Source organism: Stenella coeruleoalba (genome assembly GCF_951394435.1).
Source record: "Stenella coeruleoalba genome assembly, chromosome: 2".
In the NCBI taxonomy this organism is placed as follows: Eukaryota; Metazoa; Chordata; class Mammalia; order Artiodactyla; family Delphinidae; genus Stenella; species Stenella coeruleoalba.
In genome coordinates, this window is record NC_137147.1 from 47,198,464 (window position 1) to 47,215,697 (window position 17,234).

Sequence of the window (17,234 nt, forward strand, 5' to 3'; positions counted from 1 at the left end):
GTCTGAAAGAAAACAAGGCTATACGTTTAAGATTAGTGGTGTTTATTTTTGTTAATGTCTTAATTCTTTTGTATGTTTAAGGGTAAAAACAAGGATAGATACAGAGATATTTGAAGTTATGAGAATACATCAATCAGCAAAAGAGTTATCTGAAATTTGTCTCACAAATAAGCAGAAAGTATTATTTCTGGCAGACTATATATGGTGTTAATTCTTTGAACCGTATTAAGAACAATTTCAATCAGTTGAAATTTATGGTACAAGGCAAGGAATGGGAGCTACTAGCTACGTAACTTCGGCAAATTACTTAACATCTCTGAAACTCTTTCCCAATCTGTAAAATGAGGGCACGTGCTAGTTAGGTAAGACGCTTTGTAAGTGTGAGTTCAGAGAAAAGTCAGTTTTCTTCTCCTAACCCAGAGTTTCTCAACTTCAGCAATACTGACATTTCAGGCCAGGTAATTCTTTATTGTGGGGAGCTGTCCTTTGTATTGTAAAACATGTCGCAGCATGCCTGATCTCTACCCATATCTACCCTCTATCATCTGGAGAGATGCCAGTAACACCTCTCTCCCAGACTTGAGGTTGAAAATGACCACACATTGCCAACTGCCTCCTGGGAGGCAAAATCGCCGCAGCTGAGAATCATTGTCCTAACCCCCGTGTTCATCCAAAAAGGACCTGAGCGAGAAATAAAACGTAGTCTCAGAGTAGAATGCAGGGGTCCCACCTCATAGAGGCAGGATGTGTGACTCAGAAAACTGGGGATGAGGAGATTCGAGCCTCCAGCGAGTAGCTGAAGTCCTAATCAGTGAAAGAACTGACTACGAAGGGAAGGTGCAACGAGGGGCAAACGAAGAGGGAAGAGGCCGAGACTCTGGTCTCTGGGAACCAAAGATGCACACACTAGTCACCACTTACAGTGCTTAGCTGACTCCGAGGCAGAATTATGTCCAGTTAAACCGAGACGCTGAGGCCGCGGGGGAAGCCTTAGGGAGCGAGGAGCGGGTGCCGCGCGGTGCCAGGACTCGTTGCCGGCACGCCTGACTGGTGGAGTCCCCACGACGTCTCCGCCGCCGCCTCACGTGCTGACGCCGGCCGCAGGCCCCGCCCCCGCCCGGCCCCCAGGCTCTCGACCCCGCCTCCGCCCGCAGTTGCCTCCTCCGCCTGCAAGCGGCCCTACGTAAGCGGGCAGGGGCGGGCTGGAGGTGTCGGTTCTGCCACGTCTTGGCGGCGGCTCGCGGAGCGGCGGCCTTGCGGGAGACTGTAGAGCCGGAGGTGGAGGAGGTGGGGCTGCCGCTGAAGCCGGATGTGGATCTAGTGCTGTGTACCCGGGTGGGTGAGAATCCGACGGGCCTGGAGAGGAGCGCCGACTGCAGGTCTCTACGGGTGAGGGGGACCGGGGGTCGGGGAGAGAGAGCGGGGCCCGGCCGGATGCCCTGGGTGCCGGCTTGGGCCTGCCCTTCAGGTTTATCAAACAGGTGTGACTGCTACCCCCGGGCGAGGCGGGCTAGGCCCGGTTCGGGGCGGGGGGAGGTTCCGTTCGGGGAGCCGGACATTTATCTTCGCCAACTGGGTGCGTATGAGGGCGTAGAGGGCAGTTTGGAGCAAGTTGAGCGGACACACGTGTGGAGCAGAGGTTAGGGATGATGGCCAGTGGTCCAGCCGTGCAGGAGGTGGCCCTAGCAGGCAGGAACAGAGACTGAGGTCGAAACTAATTTTTCGTTCGTCAGGCTTTAGCGTGGGGGATTGGACAGTTGTTCACAGTCTCTGCCGCCATCGGTTTTGAAATGGGCACGAACGCCTCTGGCCCTGTTTTCCACCGTTCCTTTCCGCGTAGCACCCCACGGCGGTCAGGAGCCACTTGAGGACATGATTCTGCTCCGAAGATCACCTGCACTGACTAAATCGGGGTTTTCACCGCAGGAAAGACGGACATCCTTTGTCTCTTCCGGGGGCTTCTACCCCTAGAAACACTGAGTACTGTGATTTCTCTTATAGGAGCTGTTTATGTAAATCGAACTCTTAAAATTTCATAAAAAATTGAAGGGCGACTATAGTTTTGTTAGGATATACACTCGTGAATAAATCCTAGAATGGACCTCAAGAAATCATTTAGGTCAGTTTCATTAGGCAGGATTCACTGACATTTTTTAGAATAGGGGAGACACCTCCCTGTCTGGCACGATGATGTAAATATTGGCTTCTATTGAGTATGGTACTGTAGAGCTCAAGACGGGAGAACAACATCGGAGGATTTAGTCCCAATTCACTCATTGGCTGTGTTACCTTGGGGTCAAGCACTGAAAGCTCCACGTGCTCCAGCTTGCTCATGGGTAGACTGGGAATAATGCCTAAGTCACAGGGATCAAATAAACTATCAGGAAATTTAAAAATTCTCAACTGAAGTGTAATTGAATAATAAATATAGCTAGGCCTATTAAAATCATCACCGAATGAAGTGTTCTTTAGATTCACAATTCAGTCAAATTACTATTGAAATAGTTATAAAATGTATGTAGACGAACCCCAAAGTCTCAAACAGCACACGGGCCCCCTTCCTGCTTTAACCATGTACTGAAGTCATACAGTAATGCCCTGAAAGCTCTTGAGATATGTAAAGTCCATTTAGATTTGACATTAGATTGTTTTTTTAAATTTTTATATCAGCTTTTGAAATCTTCATTCCCAGTATCTTATTACTTGTTGCTCTCAGTTGCTTGATTCTAACAGCAGCTCCTCTCCTTGTATATTCTAGTGCACTATAGATGCTGAGAAACCTGTTGAAACTGTGTCCAAAGAATGGTCAACCGACTGAAAACCTGATGTGATCTTAGTAAAAATGAATTTGGTGTATGGTTTTTGTGATATCACTTGTAGCAGTTTGGTAATCTTTTTTTCTTCTAGATATTCTGAAATGTGATCTCCAGATAAGTCTTATACCATTCGTTATTCATTCACTAGGCATTTATTGGGCTAAGGTTAGGCATATATGGGCCTTTAAATGCTTGTTAACTTAGTAGTTAAACAGAAAAGGTACTTGAGAAATACTTAAGAAGGGTTAGGGTTTACTTTTTAAAATTAATCTAAAATCTTCAAAATAAGACCCCAATGAGGGAATTCCCTGGCGGTCCAGTGGTTAAGACTCGGCACTTTCACTGCTGTAGGCCCAGGTTAGATCCCTGGTTGGGGAACTAAGATCCCACAAGCAGCGTGGCCAAAAAAACCAAAAAAAGCAAAACCAAAAGAAACAAAACAAAATAAGACCCCAATGATAATGGTGAAATTCAGCTTCAAACAACTGTGCGTTTCTGTTTACTGAAATTTCCTATATTGTGGTAACTGCGGGCACTTTAAGATGCTGAAAATTATTTCTTTTGTAAACCAAATAAATTTACCTGTTTTGCTCTTTTATAAATGCTTTTGAAATTTAGTATCAAATCACATCTTACTTTAACTTGCCCAGCATATTAATTGGGCACCAGCAGAATTTACTGTATGGGGACAGAATAAGATAAAAGAAGGTAACCTTAAGTATGGCTCTGTTTTGTAAAATAGCTCATATAAACATTTTGATATTAATTTTTTTAAAGTTTTTTTGATGTGGACCATTTTTAAAGTCTTTATTGAATTTGTTACAATATTGCTTCTGTTCTATGTTCTGGTTTTTTGGCCACGAGGCATGTGGGATCTTAGCTCCCCAACCAGGGATCAAACCTGCACCCCCTGCGATGGGAGGCTAAGTCTTAACCGCTGGACTGCCAGGGAAGTCCCCTGATATTAATTTTTGATTGCCATAAGAATATGGATTCTTATTTCTATCCAGAATGCATTAAGTACTTTAACTAGCCTGAAATTCTTACTTTCCAAATATAAGTGCTGCTTTGACTAAATTTTAAACTCTTGCACAATAAAGTAGAGAATTCACCTTCACTAGTGTCTCTTCAGTACTACAGAGTATAGAGTCTGGAGTCATGCAGGAATGGTTGCATAATTTGTGGCAACATTAACAATTTCGACAGTGGCAGCAGAGAATTAAGTGTGGGGCCCTGTGTCCTTGGAGCTGGCCCTGCTACCTGGTTGCGAATCCTCACTGTTCCTTATTTGCTCTGTTATCTTGAGCTAGTTACTGTGCCTGCTTTCTAGTCTGATAGATCTTTCATTGTATTTTCATTTGTATATAAAGTACTCAATAAATATTAGCCAGTATCATTTATTTTTATCATTCATGGAATCAGACCATCGATTAAAGAAAAGCACAGGAAAATATTAGTATTTACTGTTTAAAATTCTTTAAAGGCTTCATAATCCTAATTCTTCTCCTGTGTACCTCTCCCCTCTCTCTCAGAAATTATTAACCCTATTTTGCGAGTTTTCTAGGCACATTTCATTGTAAACTCAGGCAACTTTATAGGAAGACGAAATCTAGTTAACTTTAAATTATCTTAATGTCCATCCACATTTCCTTTTGAGCTTTCTTTAAACTTCATGCTTACAACTGTATGTTAAATAGCATGAACATCAAAATGTTTAAATGGTATGTTGTCTTGAAGAACTTAAATTTGTAATACTTTCTGACTTCTGCACTTAATGTACACATTTTACTTTATTGGTAAATATTTAGCCTGTTTATCTGTATACCTGAAAAACAATTTTGTTATCCATCTTTTAGATTAGAGTACTCTCAAAAGCCTCAGGGGTCCAATTATCAGGGGCAAATACTAAAGTGCATGCACTAAAATTAATCTACAAAAAATCTGTTTCAAGTGGACCATAAGCTTGTTAAATCTTATGAATGATTGTTTTAATCATCACAATTTCCTTTCATTACTATTCTTAGATCCAGGCATAGTTTTTACAGCATAACATGATCTGAGTCCTTTTTGAGGGAAAGAAAACAAACCTCTCAGTATTCTACATAGTAACTATTATTTTTAAGTTCTTTCTTTCCTTTCTAAGAATGCTAACTTTCAGTTTAACATAAACATAATAGATCATCTTTTTGTAGCTCCTGTACCCAGCACAGTGCCTGACTCACGAATTAATTTAAAGGTGAACAAAGTTAACAAGAACGTATAAAAATAAATTTAAAATTAGTTGCTAACTGAAATATCAATGTATCTTGTTGAACACTTGCCCTGTGCCAGGCACTGTTAGGTACTTGTATACAGTAATTCATTTCTTCTAACAATTTCATCTCCATTTTACAAATGAGGAAACATTCTCAGTTTAACTTCCTTAGCCATCATCACACAGTTGATGTTTGAACACCAGGTCTGACTCCAGAGCTCATGCTCTTTCCATGTCTAGGTTTCAATTTCAGCTTTGCTAATTCTGTGACCTTGGGCAAGTTACTTAACTTGTCTACACCTGCATTTCCTCAGCTGTTGAAATGGAGATAATAATCATCCCTACCCTGTAGGATTGTTATAGTAAGTGAATTAGTAATGTGTAAAGTTCTTTGAACAATGCTGGCACATAAGTGCTGAACAAATGTTAACTTCTATTATTACATCACAGTACCTTCCCAAAGCCTCTGCTATACTGCAGCAGAGTCTATATATATATTACCTATATATAATAGTTACATAGGGTTATACAGTTCAGTCGACCTTTAAGGAAAACTTAAGAATAGTTGCCCTTAAGCATATTGTGACTTATGAAATAGGGAACATCTGGGAGTTGGGTTATTGGGGAAATTGATCTGTTATTAAATGGACTTTAATTTTTCTGGCATTGCTTTTTTGTTTTATGGTAGTATGTTATGGATATATATCTTTAAATTCTTTGTTTCAAAGAAGTACAGGCAGGTATCAAATAGAATACAGTTGACCCTTAACAACACGGGTTTGAACTGCAAGGATCCACTTACATACACATTTTTTTCAACAGTAAATATTACAGTACTACACATTCCAAGGTTGGTTAAATCCACGGATATGGAACTGCAGATACAGAGGGCTGACTATAAGTTATACATGATTTTTCGACTGCGCATTTTTGACTGTGTGGAGGATTGGCACCCTAAACCCATGTTGTTCAAGGGTCAACTATGGTTTCTTTAGCTGGGCATGGGCTTACAAATCAAAGTTCAGGGTTGCCTTACAATCTCCTAATAATTGTTAGAAAGACTTTCCTCCAGCAGCTCTGTTCCACAGAAGTGTGCCCCACCAGCCTTTTTTTTCTCTTTTTGGCTGCGTTGGGTCTTCATTGCTGCGTGCGGTCTTTCTCTAGTTGCGGCGAGCGTGGGCTACTCTTTGTTGTGGTGTGCAGGCTTCTCACTGCAGTGGCTTCTCTTGTTGCGGAGCACGGGCTCTAGGCGCACGGGCTTCAGTAGGTGTGGCTCGCGTGCTCTAGAGCGCAGACTCAGTAGTTGTGGCACATGGGCTTAGTTGCTTCGTGGCATGTGGAATCTTCCCGGACCAGGGCTTGAACCTGTGTCCCCTGCATTGGCAGGCAGATTCTTAACCACTGCGCCACCAGGGAAGCACCGCCCCCCCCCCGCAGCCATTTTTATGCTTCATATGTTTTTCATTCTTTCTATCATTATATCTTATTTAAGTCTCAGGTTTTTTTTTTTAATATTTATTTATTTATTTATTTTTGGCTGTGTTGGGTCTTCATTTCTGTGCGAGAGCTTTCTCTAGTTGTGGCAAGTGGGGGCCACTCTTCATCGCGGTGCACAGGCCTCTCACTATCGCGGCCTCTTGTTGCGGAGCACAGGCTCCAGACGCGCAGGCTCAGCAGTTGTGGCTCACGGTCCTGGTTGCTCCACGGCATGTGGGATCTTCCCGGACCGGGGCACGAACCCGTGTCCCCTGCATCGGCAGGCGGACTCTCAACCACTGCGCCACCAGGGAAGCCCAAGTCTCAGTTTTATTAGACCACACCTAATAAGAACCTGACCATTTCTGAATGTTCAAAAGAGAGGAAAATACCGTAATTGATCATTTTTCAATAGTATGAAAAACACTGGCTATTTTTTTTAACATCTTTATTGGAGTATAATTGCTTTACAGTGGTGTGTTAGTTTCTGCATTATAACAAAGTGAATCAGTTATACATATACATATATCCCCATCTCTTCCCTCTTGCATCTCCCTTCCTCCCACCCTCCCTATCCCACTGCTCTAGGTGGTCGCAAAACACCGAGCTGATCTCCCTGTGCTATGCACCTGCTTCCCACTAGCTATTTTACATTTGGTAGTGTATATATGTCCATGCCACTCTCTCACTTTGTCCCAGTTTACCCTTCCCCCTCCCCGTATCCTCAAGTCCATTCTCTAGTAGGTCTGCATCTTTATTCCCGTCTTGTCCCTAGGTTCATGACCTTTTTTTTGTTTGTTTTTTAGATTCCATATATATGTGTTAGCATACAGTATTTTTCTCTTTCTGACTTACTTCACTCTGTATGACAGACTCTAGGTCCATCCACCTCACTACAAATAACTCAATTTCGTTTCTTTTTATGGCTGAGTAATATTCCATTGTATGCATGTGCCACATCTTCTTTATCCATTTATCTGTTGATGGGCACTTAGTTTGCTTTCATGTATTGGCTATTGTAAATAGAGCTGCAGTGAACATTGTGGTACACGACTCTTTCTGAATTATGGTTTTCTCAGGGTACATGCCCAGTAGTGGGATTGCTGGGTCGTATGGTAGTTCTATTTTTAGTTTTTTAAGGAACCTCCATACTGTTCTCCATAGTGGCTGTATCAATTCACATTCCCACCAGCAGTGCAAGAGGGTTCCCTTTTCTCCACACCCTCTCCAGCATTTATTGTTTCTAGATTTTTTGATGATGGCCATTCTGACCAGTGTGAGATATCTCATTGTAGTTTTGATTTGCATTTCTCTAATGATTAATGATGTTGAGCATACTTTCATGTGTTTGTTGGCAATCTGTATATCTATTTAGGGCTTCTGCCCATTTTTGGATTGGGTTATTTTTTTGATATTGAGCTGCATGAGCTGCTTGTAAATTTTGGAGATTAATCCTTTGTCAGTTGCTTCATTTGCAAGTATTTTCTCCCATTATGAGGGTTGTCTTTTCATCTTGTTTCTGGTTTCCTTTGCCGTGCAAAAGGTTTTAAGTTTCATTAGGTCCCATTTGTTTATTTTTGTTTTTATTTCCATTTCTCTAGGAGGTGGGTCAAAAAGGATCTTGCTGTGATTTATGTCAGAGTGTTCTGCCTGTGTTTTCCTCTAAGAGTTTGATAGCATCTGGCCTTACATTTAGGTCTTTAATCCATTTTGAGTTTATTTTTGTGTATGGTGTTAGGGAGTGTTCTAATTTCATTCTTTTACATGTAGCTCTCCAGTTTTCCCAGCACCACTTATTGAAGAGGCTATCTTTTCTCCATTGTATATTCTTGCCTCCTTTATCAAAGATAAGGTGACCATATGTGTGTGGGTTTATCTCTGGGCTTTCTATCCTGTTCCATTGATCTATATTTCTGTTTTTGTGACACTGGCTATTCTTAAGCTGCTTAGATGTAGCTGAGAAACTTACAGATTTTTAGAAAGACTGCTGTGAAAACAAAATCCAGTAGATAGTCTTGGTGTGAATCCGTCATAGCTGAGACCAAATATTCCAGTGAATGCAGAGAATTTTCTGTTCATGGTTAATAATTTTTAAAAAAAGTTACACGCCCAGTAAGTCTTCTTTAGTGTCAGGTAAAAAACTGATGAGTTACTCCTTAGCCCAATAATAAAATTAAATAATGTAAAAAAAAAAAAAAAAAAAGAGCTCCTGAAAAGTCAGCTATTCACAGTGCTACACTAGTAGCACTGACCCAGAGGAAAAAATGCTTTAAAGGTCCTATTAGAAAATGGAGTTTTCAAGTGTAAAACTTCTAAATTTAGTTACTTGTTTACTGTCTGATAGAATCTGTGAGTTTTCTATAGAGCTCTAGCTGTGGCATTTGATGTTAGAGTCAGGATAGGCTAAAATAAAATATCTTGCATACCTGTTAAAGAATTTTTCTAATTGCATTAATTTTTATTAAGAAATTGACATTCTTGGGCTTCCCTGGTGGCGCAGTGGTTGAGAGTCCGCCTGCTGATGCAGGGGACACGGGTTCGTGCCCTGGTCCGGGAGGATCCCACGTGCCGCAGAGCGGCTGGGCCCGTGAGCCATGGCCGCTGGGTGCGCGTCCGGAGCCTGTGCTCCGCAACGGGAGAGGCCACAGGGGTGAGAGGCCTGCGTACCGCAAAAAAAAAAAAAAAAAAAAAAAAAAGAAAGAAATTGACATTCTTGACAATCAACAATCTTCTATTAAACAAAATGGCTTAACATTTAAAATTTTATTTTAGACCTTACTGCAAAGATGAAACCTGATGAAACGCCTATGTTTGACCCAAGTCTACTCAAAGAAGTGGACTGGAGTCAGAATACAGCTACATTTTCTCCAGCCATTTCCCCAACACATCCTGGAGAAGGTTTGGTTTTGAGGCCTCTTTGTACTGCTGATTTAAATAGAGGTATGGACTCAGTTTACAAATTCTGGTTAGACTTATAGTTAGCATTCTGTGTTCTCCACAAACACGATGATGATGCCTATAATTTTTAAAAATACTATTGGACTTTTATATTATTCTTTGTGCTTAAATTTTAAAGTGACTGAGAACTCAATTCCAATGTGTACAGACCAGATGTTACTGTATTACAGTACTGTATTACAGTATTTCAAATGACTTAAGTACAACAGTGTTCCTTCCTAATTAAGCAGCCAAAAAGGGGAAATTATCTTGTATAATGACACGTAAGGAAGAATCTTCTCTAAGAAGCTGGATGGGGAATGAGGATAAAGATAATTTGCCTTGGATAAGTTGCAAAAGGTTTTGTCTACATGTATTCCTTTTTTTAACATCTAAATTCTCCAAAATGATTTCCTTAAATTTCAGTAATCAAAAATCAACTTTTTACAGTTTTCTTCTTGGTAGGAAATCTTAAGAAACTATTATATTTTGGTCATATTAATTATTGGGTGTATAGAAGTTAAGATTCTCAACACTCTATGCTATTCACATTAATTTAAAGTAACATTAATGAAATTAATCAGGAATCTTTAAAAACTGTAGTCTCAACAATGTTATTTATATTTTATTTTATAAATAGTATCATATTTGGTCATAATGAGAATCTTGCATTTTTAAGTAAAACCAAAGCACATATTTGGGAAAATTCGGCATCCCTTGTGTTGAATGTAATGCAAATTACATTGAAAACTGTACATGCTGGTTCTGTAAATATTGAGTATTAAGGTCAGCACTATTCCAAAAATGTTATGCAGGCAAAAACATTGGTAAAACCTACTACTATTTGTTTTACGTAGTGATAATAGAAAGAATAATGGGTTTCAGTTTAATATTTTAAAATAGTTCATTACATAAAGTTTTGAAAAAATAATTGCTCACCAGCTTGACACATTACTTCTTTTGATATATATTTCATTTGCTGTTCTCATGACTTGAAATCTGTTTTTCAAAACTAGGTTTTTTTAAGGTACTAGGTCAGCTGACAGAGACTGGAGTTGTCAACCCGGAACAATTTATGAGTAAGTCCTACAGTCTCTTTTTCCTGAAGGAAAAGAAATAAAGGGAAACAAGATTTTATTTTTGTTTAGAGCTCTATTCAGTGTCTACTTGTGGTTTTGTTCAAATAGCTCGAAATTATTCAAATAACAAATTAGCTGTTTTCTTATTTAAATGTTTAATGTAGCTGAACTGTTTTAGAATCCAATTGTAGCAACTACCATGTTTTACAAAATACCTGGCTACTTTTAGATCATTACTGTAGCACAGAGCCTGTGTGGCAACCTTAGAGAGTGTTTTTTATTGTAGTGTTTACCTTTCATGTGGTTAGGTCATTTCACAGAAATTTCATCACCCAATCAAAAATGTAAGAAAATATGTTCTAAATTTATTTTTTGGTTCATTTATATTGAATTTTAAGGTTGGCAGGTATCTTTTAGTTCATCCCTCCCCCTTTTTAATACATATGAGAGGATGGAAATTAAAAGAGAGGTCAAATGACTTCCCAAGATCACAGGAAGTTATTGGTAAGAAAAGAACTACAACCTTCCTGACTCCATCCAATGCTCTTAACAGTGTCTTCCTATTTTCTTCATTTCCTTCAATAGGTAATTTTATTTTGTACTCTATATGACCTTCCTGAGATGAAGATTATTATTTCCTGATTCTCATTGTTTCTTTTCCTTCATTGAATTTATTTCTTCCCACTCCAGACCCATTACTAGAACAAGACTGTGGAAATAAACAGTATGTTGAGACTGTTAGGCTCAGTTTTTATTCTTGAATTCTTCTTTGCAGGCATATCAGATTAGATGAAAAATCACGTTATTTCATCAATATAAGTACTAAAAGTCAATTTGAGGGGAAGATATTTATTCCACTTTTGCTCCTGTTTGCTATGTGGCTTTGGGAAAAGCTGGGAAATGAAGACTTACTTTTTTATCTACTTCACAAGGTGCTTTCAAAGCAAACAAAAATGATGACTCTATTTCTAAAACAGGTCATGTAATCATGGAACACTTGAGAGCACAAAGGGAAAATTGAAAACTACTTTGTCAAGTTATTTTAAAATCAAAAGACTAAAAATTAAAGAATGGAGACACATAAACATTCTCTTATTAAAATTTGCAAAGAGTTTTGTTCTGTGTGAATATCTGTTAAGTGAAAACGTTAATCAATTTAAAGTTAACTAGTAATGAAGATATAAAAGTTTTCATACACTAATCACAGAAATGGCAACATGTACAACTTATTTGTATTTTAAGTGCTGTTCATCTAAAATAGCTATCTTAGTCTTACCTTATTTTGCTAGAAGAGTTTTTAAATGTATGGACTATGTCCCAGTTGATATTGATTGCTGATATTTCAACTACTTGGTCATTTTTAATTATTGATATTTTCTTTAAAATTACTGTGGTAAAATAGCTATAAATATTCAATAATATTTATTGAAGTAAGCTAGTTCTAGTATTTTTCTGGCACCTAATAAAGTTTAATGTCTGCCACATAACACTATTTTCCAATTTCCACAGAATCTTTTGAGCACATGAAGAAATCTGGGGATTATTATGTTACAGTTGTGGAAGATGTAACTTTAGGACAGATAGTTGCTACAGCAACTCTGATAATAGAACATAAATTCATCCATTCCTGTGCTAAGGTATGTGTTCATATTAATGCTTATGAGTAAAATGGATATGTGTTTTCTAGCAAAATCGACTTTGAGTTACCATTAGACAAGTCTGTTTTCCCACTGCTTTTTATTGTAAAATGAGAGAGCTAAATATTGGCTAGAATAAAAGTTTTGCTTCTTAGAAATCACTTAGTAACAGTCAATTTCCCATTGTCTTCTAAGAGTTATGAGGAAGAAAATGTGTTAATAATATGAATTGTTTGCTAAAAATTGTTCTGTAAGGTGTAGAATTGGTAAAGACAAAGAGAAATCGAGTCAGCATCGTGGAATTTTGCAGTAATGTTTGGAATCTCTAATGCTAATTTTTATTCAAAAACAATACTTTGAATATACTACACTAACACAAATTCCCATCAGTTTCCCAGTGGTAAAGGGTTCAGAATAATATATTCTGTTCTAATTGTGGCACTTCTAATGCCTGTAGATTTCCTTCACTCCTCATGACTCACATGAAATAGTAAAGAAAACAAAACCTAGGTAATCCAATGAGAATATGATAGAAAACACTTGGAATTATTCTGTGAAGTATGAATTTTGGTGTGGTTTCTGTACTAGAAATTAATAAACTGTATTTGGATGTCTGAAATAAATTGCAATTAAGCAAGGAGTAGGATGATGGATGTAGTACATTCATGACAAGATTACATTTTGGTGATGTGGATTTTGAGACTTGCTTTAAAATAACGGGGTGGGAAGGTTTAAGATACAGACAAAGCAAAATTAGGCCACAAATTGATTGATTGATTTATCTCCTCTATAATAGTAAGTTAAAAAACTGCATTTTGCAAAGTTCAGGTTTACAAAACATTTATCAATTCTTACCGTCACTTGTTGATTTAACTAAAACAAAACTACATGCTTAGTCCTTTAAACATTGTAAATATTTTCAGAGAGGAAGAGTAGAAGATGTTGTTGTTAGTGATGAATGCAGAGGAAAGCAGCTTGGCAAATTGTAAGTAGGCAGAAACAAGGTAACCCTGGATAAATTAGATACTCTTTGTGTTTCAGTTTACAGTTTCTTGCAAGATACTTTTTTAAAAGTGTTTTACTGTTTGAAGTTTTTTAAACATCATTAATTATGAACTCATTCTCACTCCATAGCTTAGACTGAATTTAATGAAGAAATAAGGTATTTTTATATAATTTTTACCATAAAGTTTGGAAATTGGAAGTGTACTGTTGAAACAGCAACACCTTAGTTATTAACTTTTAATAGTAGTACCTTTTTTTTTTTTTTTTTTTGCGGTACGCGGGCCTCTCACTGTTGTGGCCTCTCCCGTTGCGGAAGCACAGGCTCCGGACACGCAGGCTCAGTGGCCATGGCTCACGGGCCCAGCCGCTCCGTGGCATGTGGGATCTTCCCGGACTGGGGCACGAACCCATGTCCCCTGCATTGGCAGGCGGACTCTCAACCACTGCGCCACCAGGGAAGCCCCAGTAGTACTCTTATAGTAGTAGGAAACAGAAACTTTTGGTGAGCCAAGTAATTTGTCCGTTTCTCTGTCATATTTAAAAACAAAGGAAATGTTCTCAGTTACAAAGTTTTAGAAGCATGTACTGAAACAGCCTTCACAGTGTAATCCTCTATACATTTATCTAAATCTTTTAAAGTAAGTTTCATAGGTTTATTGCTTATTTATAAAACAGAACTTGCTTTTTAATATTATCCCTTCTGAGTTTTAAGGAATTCACTCAGTAAATATTAAGCACCTGCTATATGCCAGATACTATTCAAGGTCTTTGGTATACATCAGTGAATGAAAGAGACCAATTTCTAGTATTTCTAGTCCATGTAACTTAGTCATGCCTTTTATAATTGTGTAACTTCAATCAAGAGGTTCTGTCTTCAGAATAAGATTTTTCAATCTATACAACATGAGAAAACCCTTCAGGTAAATTTTTGTAGATCTTTCCTAGTTTTTATAAAGATGTATACATTTTTGCTTTGTTTACACTTGTTATACTTGTTTACACTTGTTACAACCAATCCAGAGTTAACCTAATACATTCTTTCACAAATATTTAAGTAACTTTAAAAATGATAAAGAACAAAGCAATTATTTACCCATTTTATGTTGGCTATTCCTAAATAGTTTGAATAGATCTAGAGAAAAAGATTAATTTTGGCCATATTTTTAAAAAAGTTTCTAGTCTTTGGTGTTAATATTAATGTTAAAACCTATTTTTAAAGAGGGTTTAGGGTGAGTTCAGGGTTTAGGATAATATTTGTTCTATTTATTAATGGGCTGGAGATTACTAAAGTATATTTGAAACAAAATCAAATGCTTTGGGTGATTTAAATGTTTAACCACTTACAATTTGAATGTTTAAATGAATATAGTGGGAAGGGCCATGATCTAATAAACCTATTTGTAATAAAAACTTGAAGTTTTATGTGATATTCACTCACATTGTTACTAAAATCCATTTTTATTAACAAATGCTCTATGCCTTGCCTACCTTTTTTTTCTTTAATTTCAGGTTATTATCAACCCTTACTTTGCTAAGCAAGAAATTGAACTGTTATAAGATTACCCTTGAATGTCTACCACAAAACGCTGGTTTCTATAAAAAGTTTGGATATACAGTATCTGAAGAAAACTACATGTGTCAGAGGTTTCTAAAGTAAAACCTTTTAAGAAAGACATCTGTCAAAGGAGCTGATGCAACAAGGCTACACTCTCTTCCTAGAGTTAAAGTATTTTGTTGCCGCAACCCAGTGACCTCCATAAATACTGGATTGAAAAAAACACTGTAATACAAGTATAATGACATTTAGAAGATTACTTTGGGCTGGTGAGACATGCTGAGTTTAGATTACAGATGAAATTGTTAAGGGGATGATTTTTAACCAAAGGAGTATATTTTTAACTTGAATCTTTTCTTGCATTGTATTTTTCTAAAGTTCGGCTTTATTTCTTAGTAGTCAGTATAGGTAGTAAGAAGCTATATGTCTGCTATCTGTACTGCTCATTAAAAAAAAAAAAAGCATACAGTGAATAAGGCTGTTTCTTATCACATTCATAAAATTAATATTTTTTTCAAAGAAATATATCTAAATACCACTTAGGGGTGTATCATTTCACATATATTACGTGAAATTGGATGTTAGACATATTATAACTAAATGTAGTTCAGTCCAACATTTGCTGATCCTAATACTATACTGGCAAACCTGGTGAGCCTTCAAAATAAGGAGAAATGAAAATTAACTTCTTATAAAATGTGACAATTTAAATGTACATCTAAAAGTTGATATAATTCTAATGTAGCTGAAGTACCACCTGTCTTATATGTGAAATGTAATAATTATTCATTTGTTTAAAATATCTAAGAGAAATATAAGGTACTTTTTAACAGTGAATTAGTAAATCCTGGCATATTATGTATTTCTAAGCTGATTTCTCATTTTTCCAGGGGTGTCTGAGCCTCTATTCTGAGTAACATTTTTACGAAAATGGATTACAAAATTGAGTGGAGTACTTTAAAATGTACCATACTGCATTTATTACATTCTTAAAATGTTGATGGAAGCTTTTCTATTTAATGTGATTATAATGGTACTATTCTGGTCACTATCCTATTTTGATTTTATTTATTTTAATTATTTTTTTTAAGTTGAAATAAGAATTAGATACTTCACTACTCGTTCGAATCTTTTACATTTCATGTTACATTAAACCTGTTCATATGAATAGTCTTTTGTTAGAATCTAAATGTTTTCTGTGCTTTTCTTGAGTTGTCTATTGAATTATTAGGTCAAGTCATGGTTCATAAAATCTTAGTTTTGTGTACCTTTTGTAAAAGGAGCTTAGAAAGTAAAGAGCACCTGTTTCTCATCCCTTTGATTCTCACCTACCTCAACTAGATTTCAGACTTCCCTCCATGCAGTAAAGCTAAAGTCGGCTTTCTAAAACAACAGAAATTCTTCACCAACAGAGGGTGTACTACTCACCTGCTGATGATATAGGCAGATGAATTGATCTGTCCCTAGTGAAAGCAACAAAGCTAAGTTTTGCTTTTTTAGGAGTCCTATAACCTTGATAACACCAGCTGTACTAGGTACAGTCTGGTAATTTAAAACCTCTGTTAACAAATAAACCTAATAGGGACTTCCCTGGTGGTCCAGTGGTTAAGATTCTGCGCTCCCACTGCAGGGGGCATGGGTTCTGATCCCTGGTTGGGGAACGAAGATCCCGCATGCTGTGCTGCATGGCCAGGAAAAAAACACCACCAAAAAAAACCCTAATAAAAGGCAAAATTAAATGCTTTATTTCATTTCTTACCACTGAACAATTTGAAGTAAAACTATAAGGTGGCTATTTCAATAAATCCCTTTAAATAGTGTTCTTAAGGTCTTATCTTAAATCCCCCCCTACAGGAAATAGAGTTGTAGGTAAGGTGTAATACATAAAAATTGTGTCATTGAGGAAACTGATGATCTGTATTTAGCTTTAGTTAACCAGAGAAATTTGATTTTTCTAAGCCATTTTGTGGGTAAAATTGAGTATGAAAAAAACTGCATAGAACATTTCAATATATACACTTTTGAGCAATGTTTACTTTTGAAAAGGTATAACCAAGTGGCAACTGTGATTTTTATTTTGCTCCATGTATTTTATATATTTGTATTTCACTGACTCTCAAGCACTTTTTTTTTCTTTTTTACATGTAACATTTGGAAATGTGGATGCATTTTATGATCAGTGGCTTGTCTTAGTTTATTCAGCAATATTTTTTGCCTTTTAGTAGGATCAAAAAGATGGTGTAGAGATGCTAATGATGATGTCTTAGATTTGATGAAGAATATTATGTAGGTAGGCTAACAAGGGGAAAACTAAAAGCAAAAAGTATTTTTTTTAATGAGCTGGAAGCTGTTCTATGGATGTGGCCTTACCCTTTCCTTCATTCACAAATTTCCTCACTTTCAACTCCAAACTTGTTCAACTAATTGTTTAAAATATACTTGAGCTGGGGCTTCCCTGGTGGCACAGTGGTTGAG

At 37.3% G+C, this 17,234-nt stretch overlaps 1 protein-coding gene across 3 annotated transcripts; it reads left to right on the forward strand.

Annotated features, from left to right (window-relative positions):
* The first annotated feature begins 1,200 nt into the window (after window positions 1–1,200).
* GNPNAT1 (glucosamine-phosphate N-acetyltransferase 1) lies at window positions 1,201–17,212 on the forward strand. 3 transcript variants are annotated; one of them, XM_079912760.1, is made up of 6 exons: window positions 1,201–1,389; window positions 9,319–9,486; window positions 10,500–10,562; window positions 12,072–12,199; window positions 13,123–13,184; window positions 14,714–17,212. In XM_079912760.1, exons 2-6 carry the CDS (start codon window positions 9,333–9,335, stop codon window positions 14,859–14,861), a joined length of 555 nt encoding a protein of 184 aa, XP_079768886.1. In that variant the 5' UTR covers window positions 1,201–1,389; window positions 9,319–9,332; the 3' UTR covers window positions 14,862–17,212. The 3 variants fall into 3 exon arrangements, with proteins under 3 accessions (XP_079768886.1, XP_079768885.1, XP_079768887.1); XM_079912759.1 differs by having other exon boundaries at window positions 1,201–1,379; XM_079912761.1 differs by lacking the exon at window positions 1,201–1,389 and adding an exon at window positions 1,444–1,481.
* Window positions 17,213–17,234: the final 22 nt, after the last annotated feature.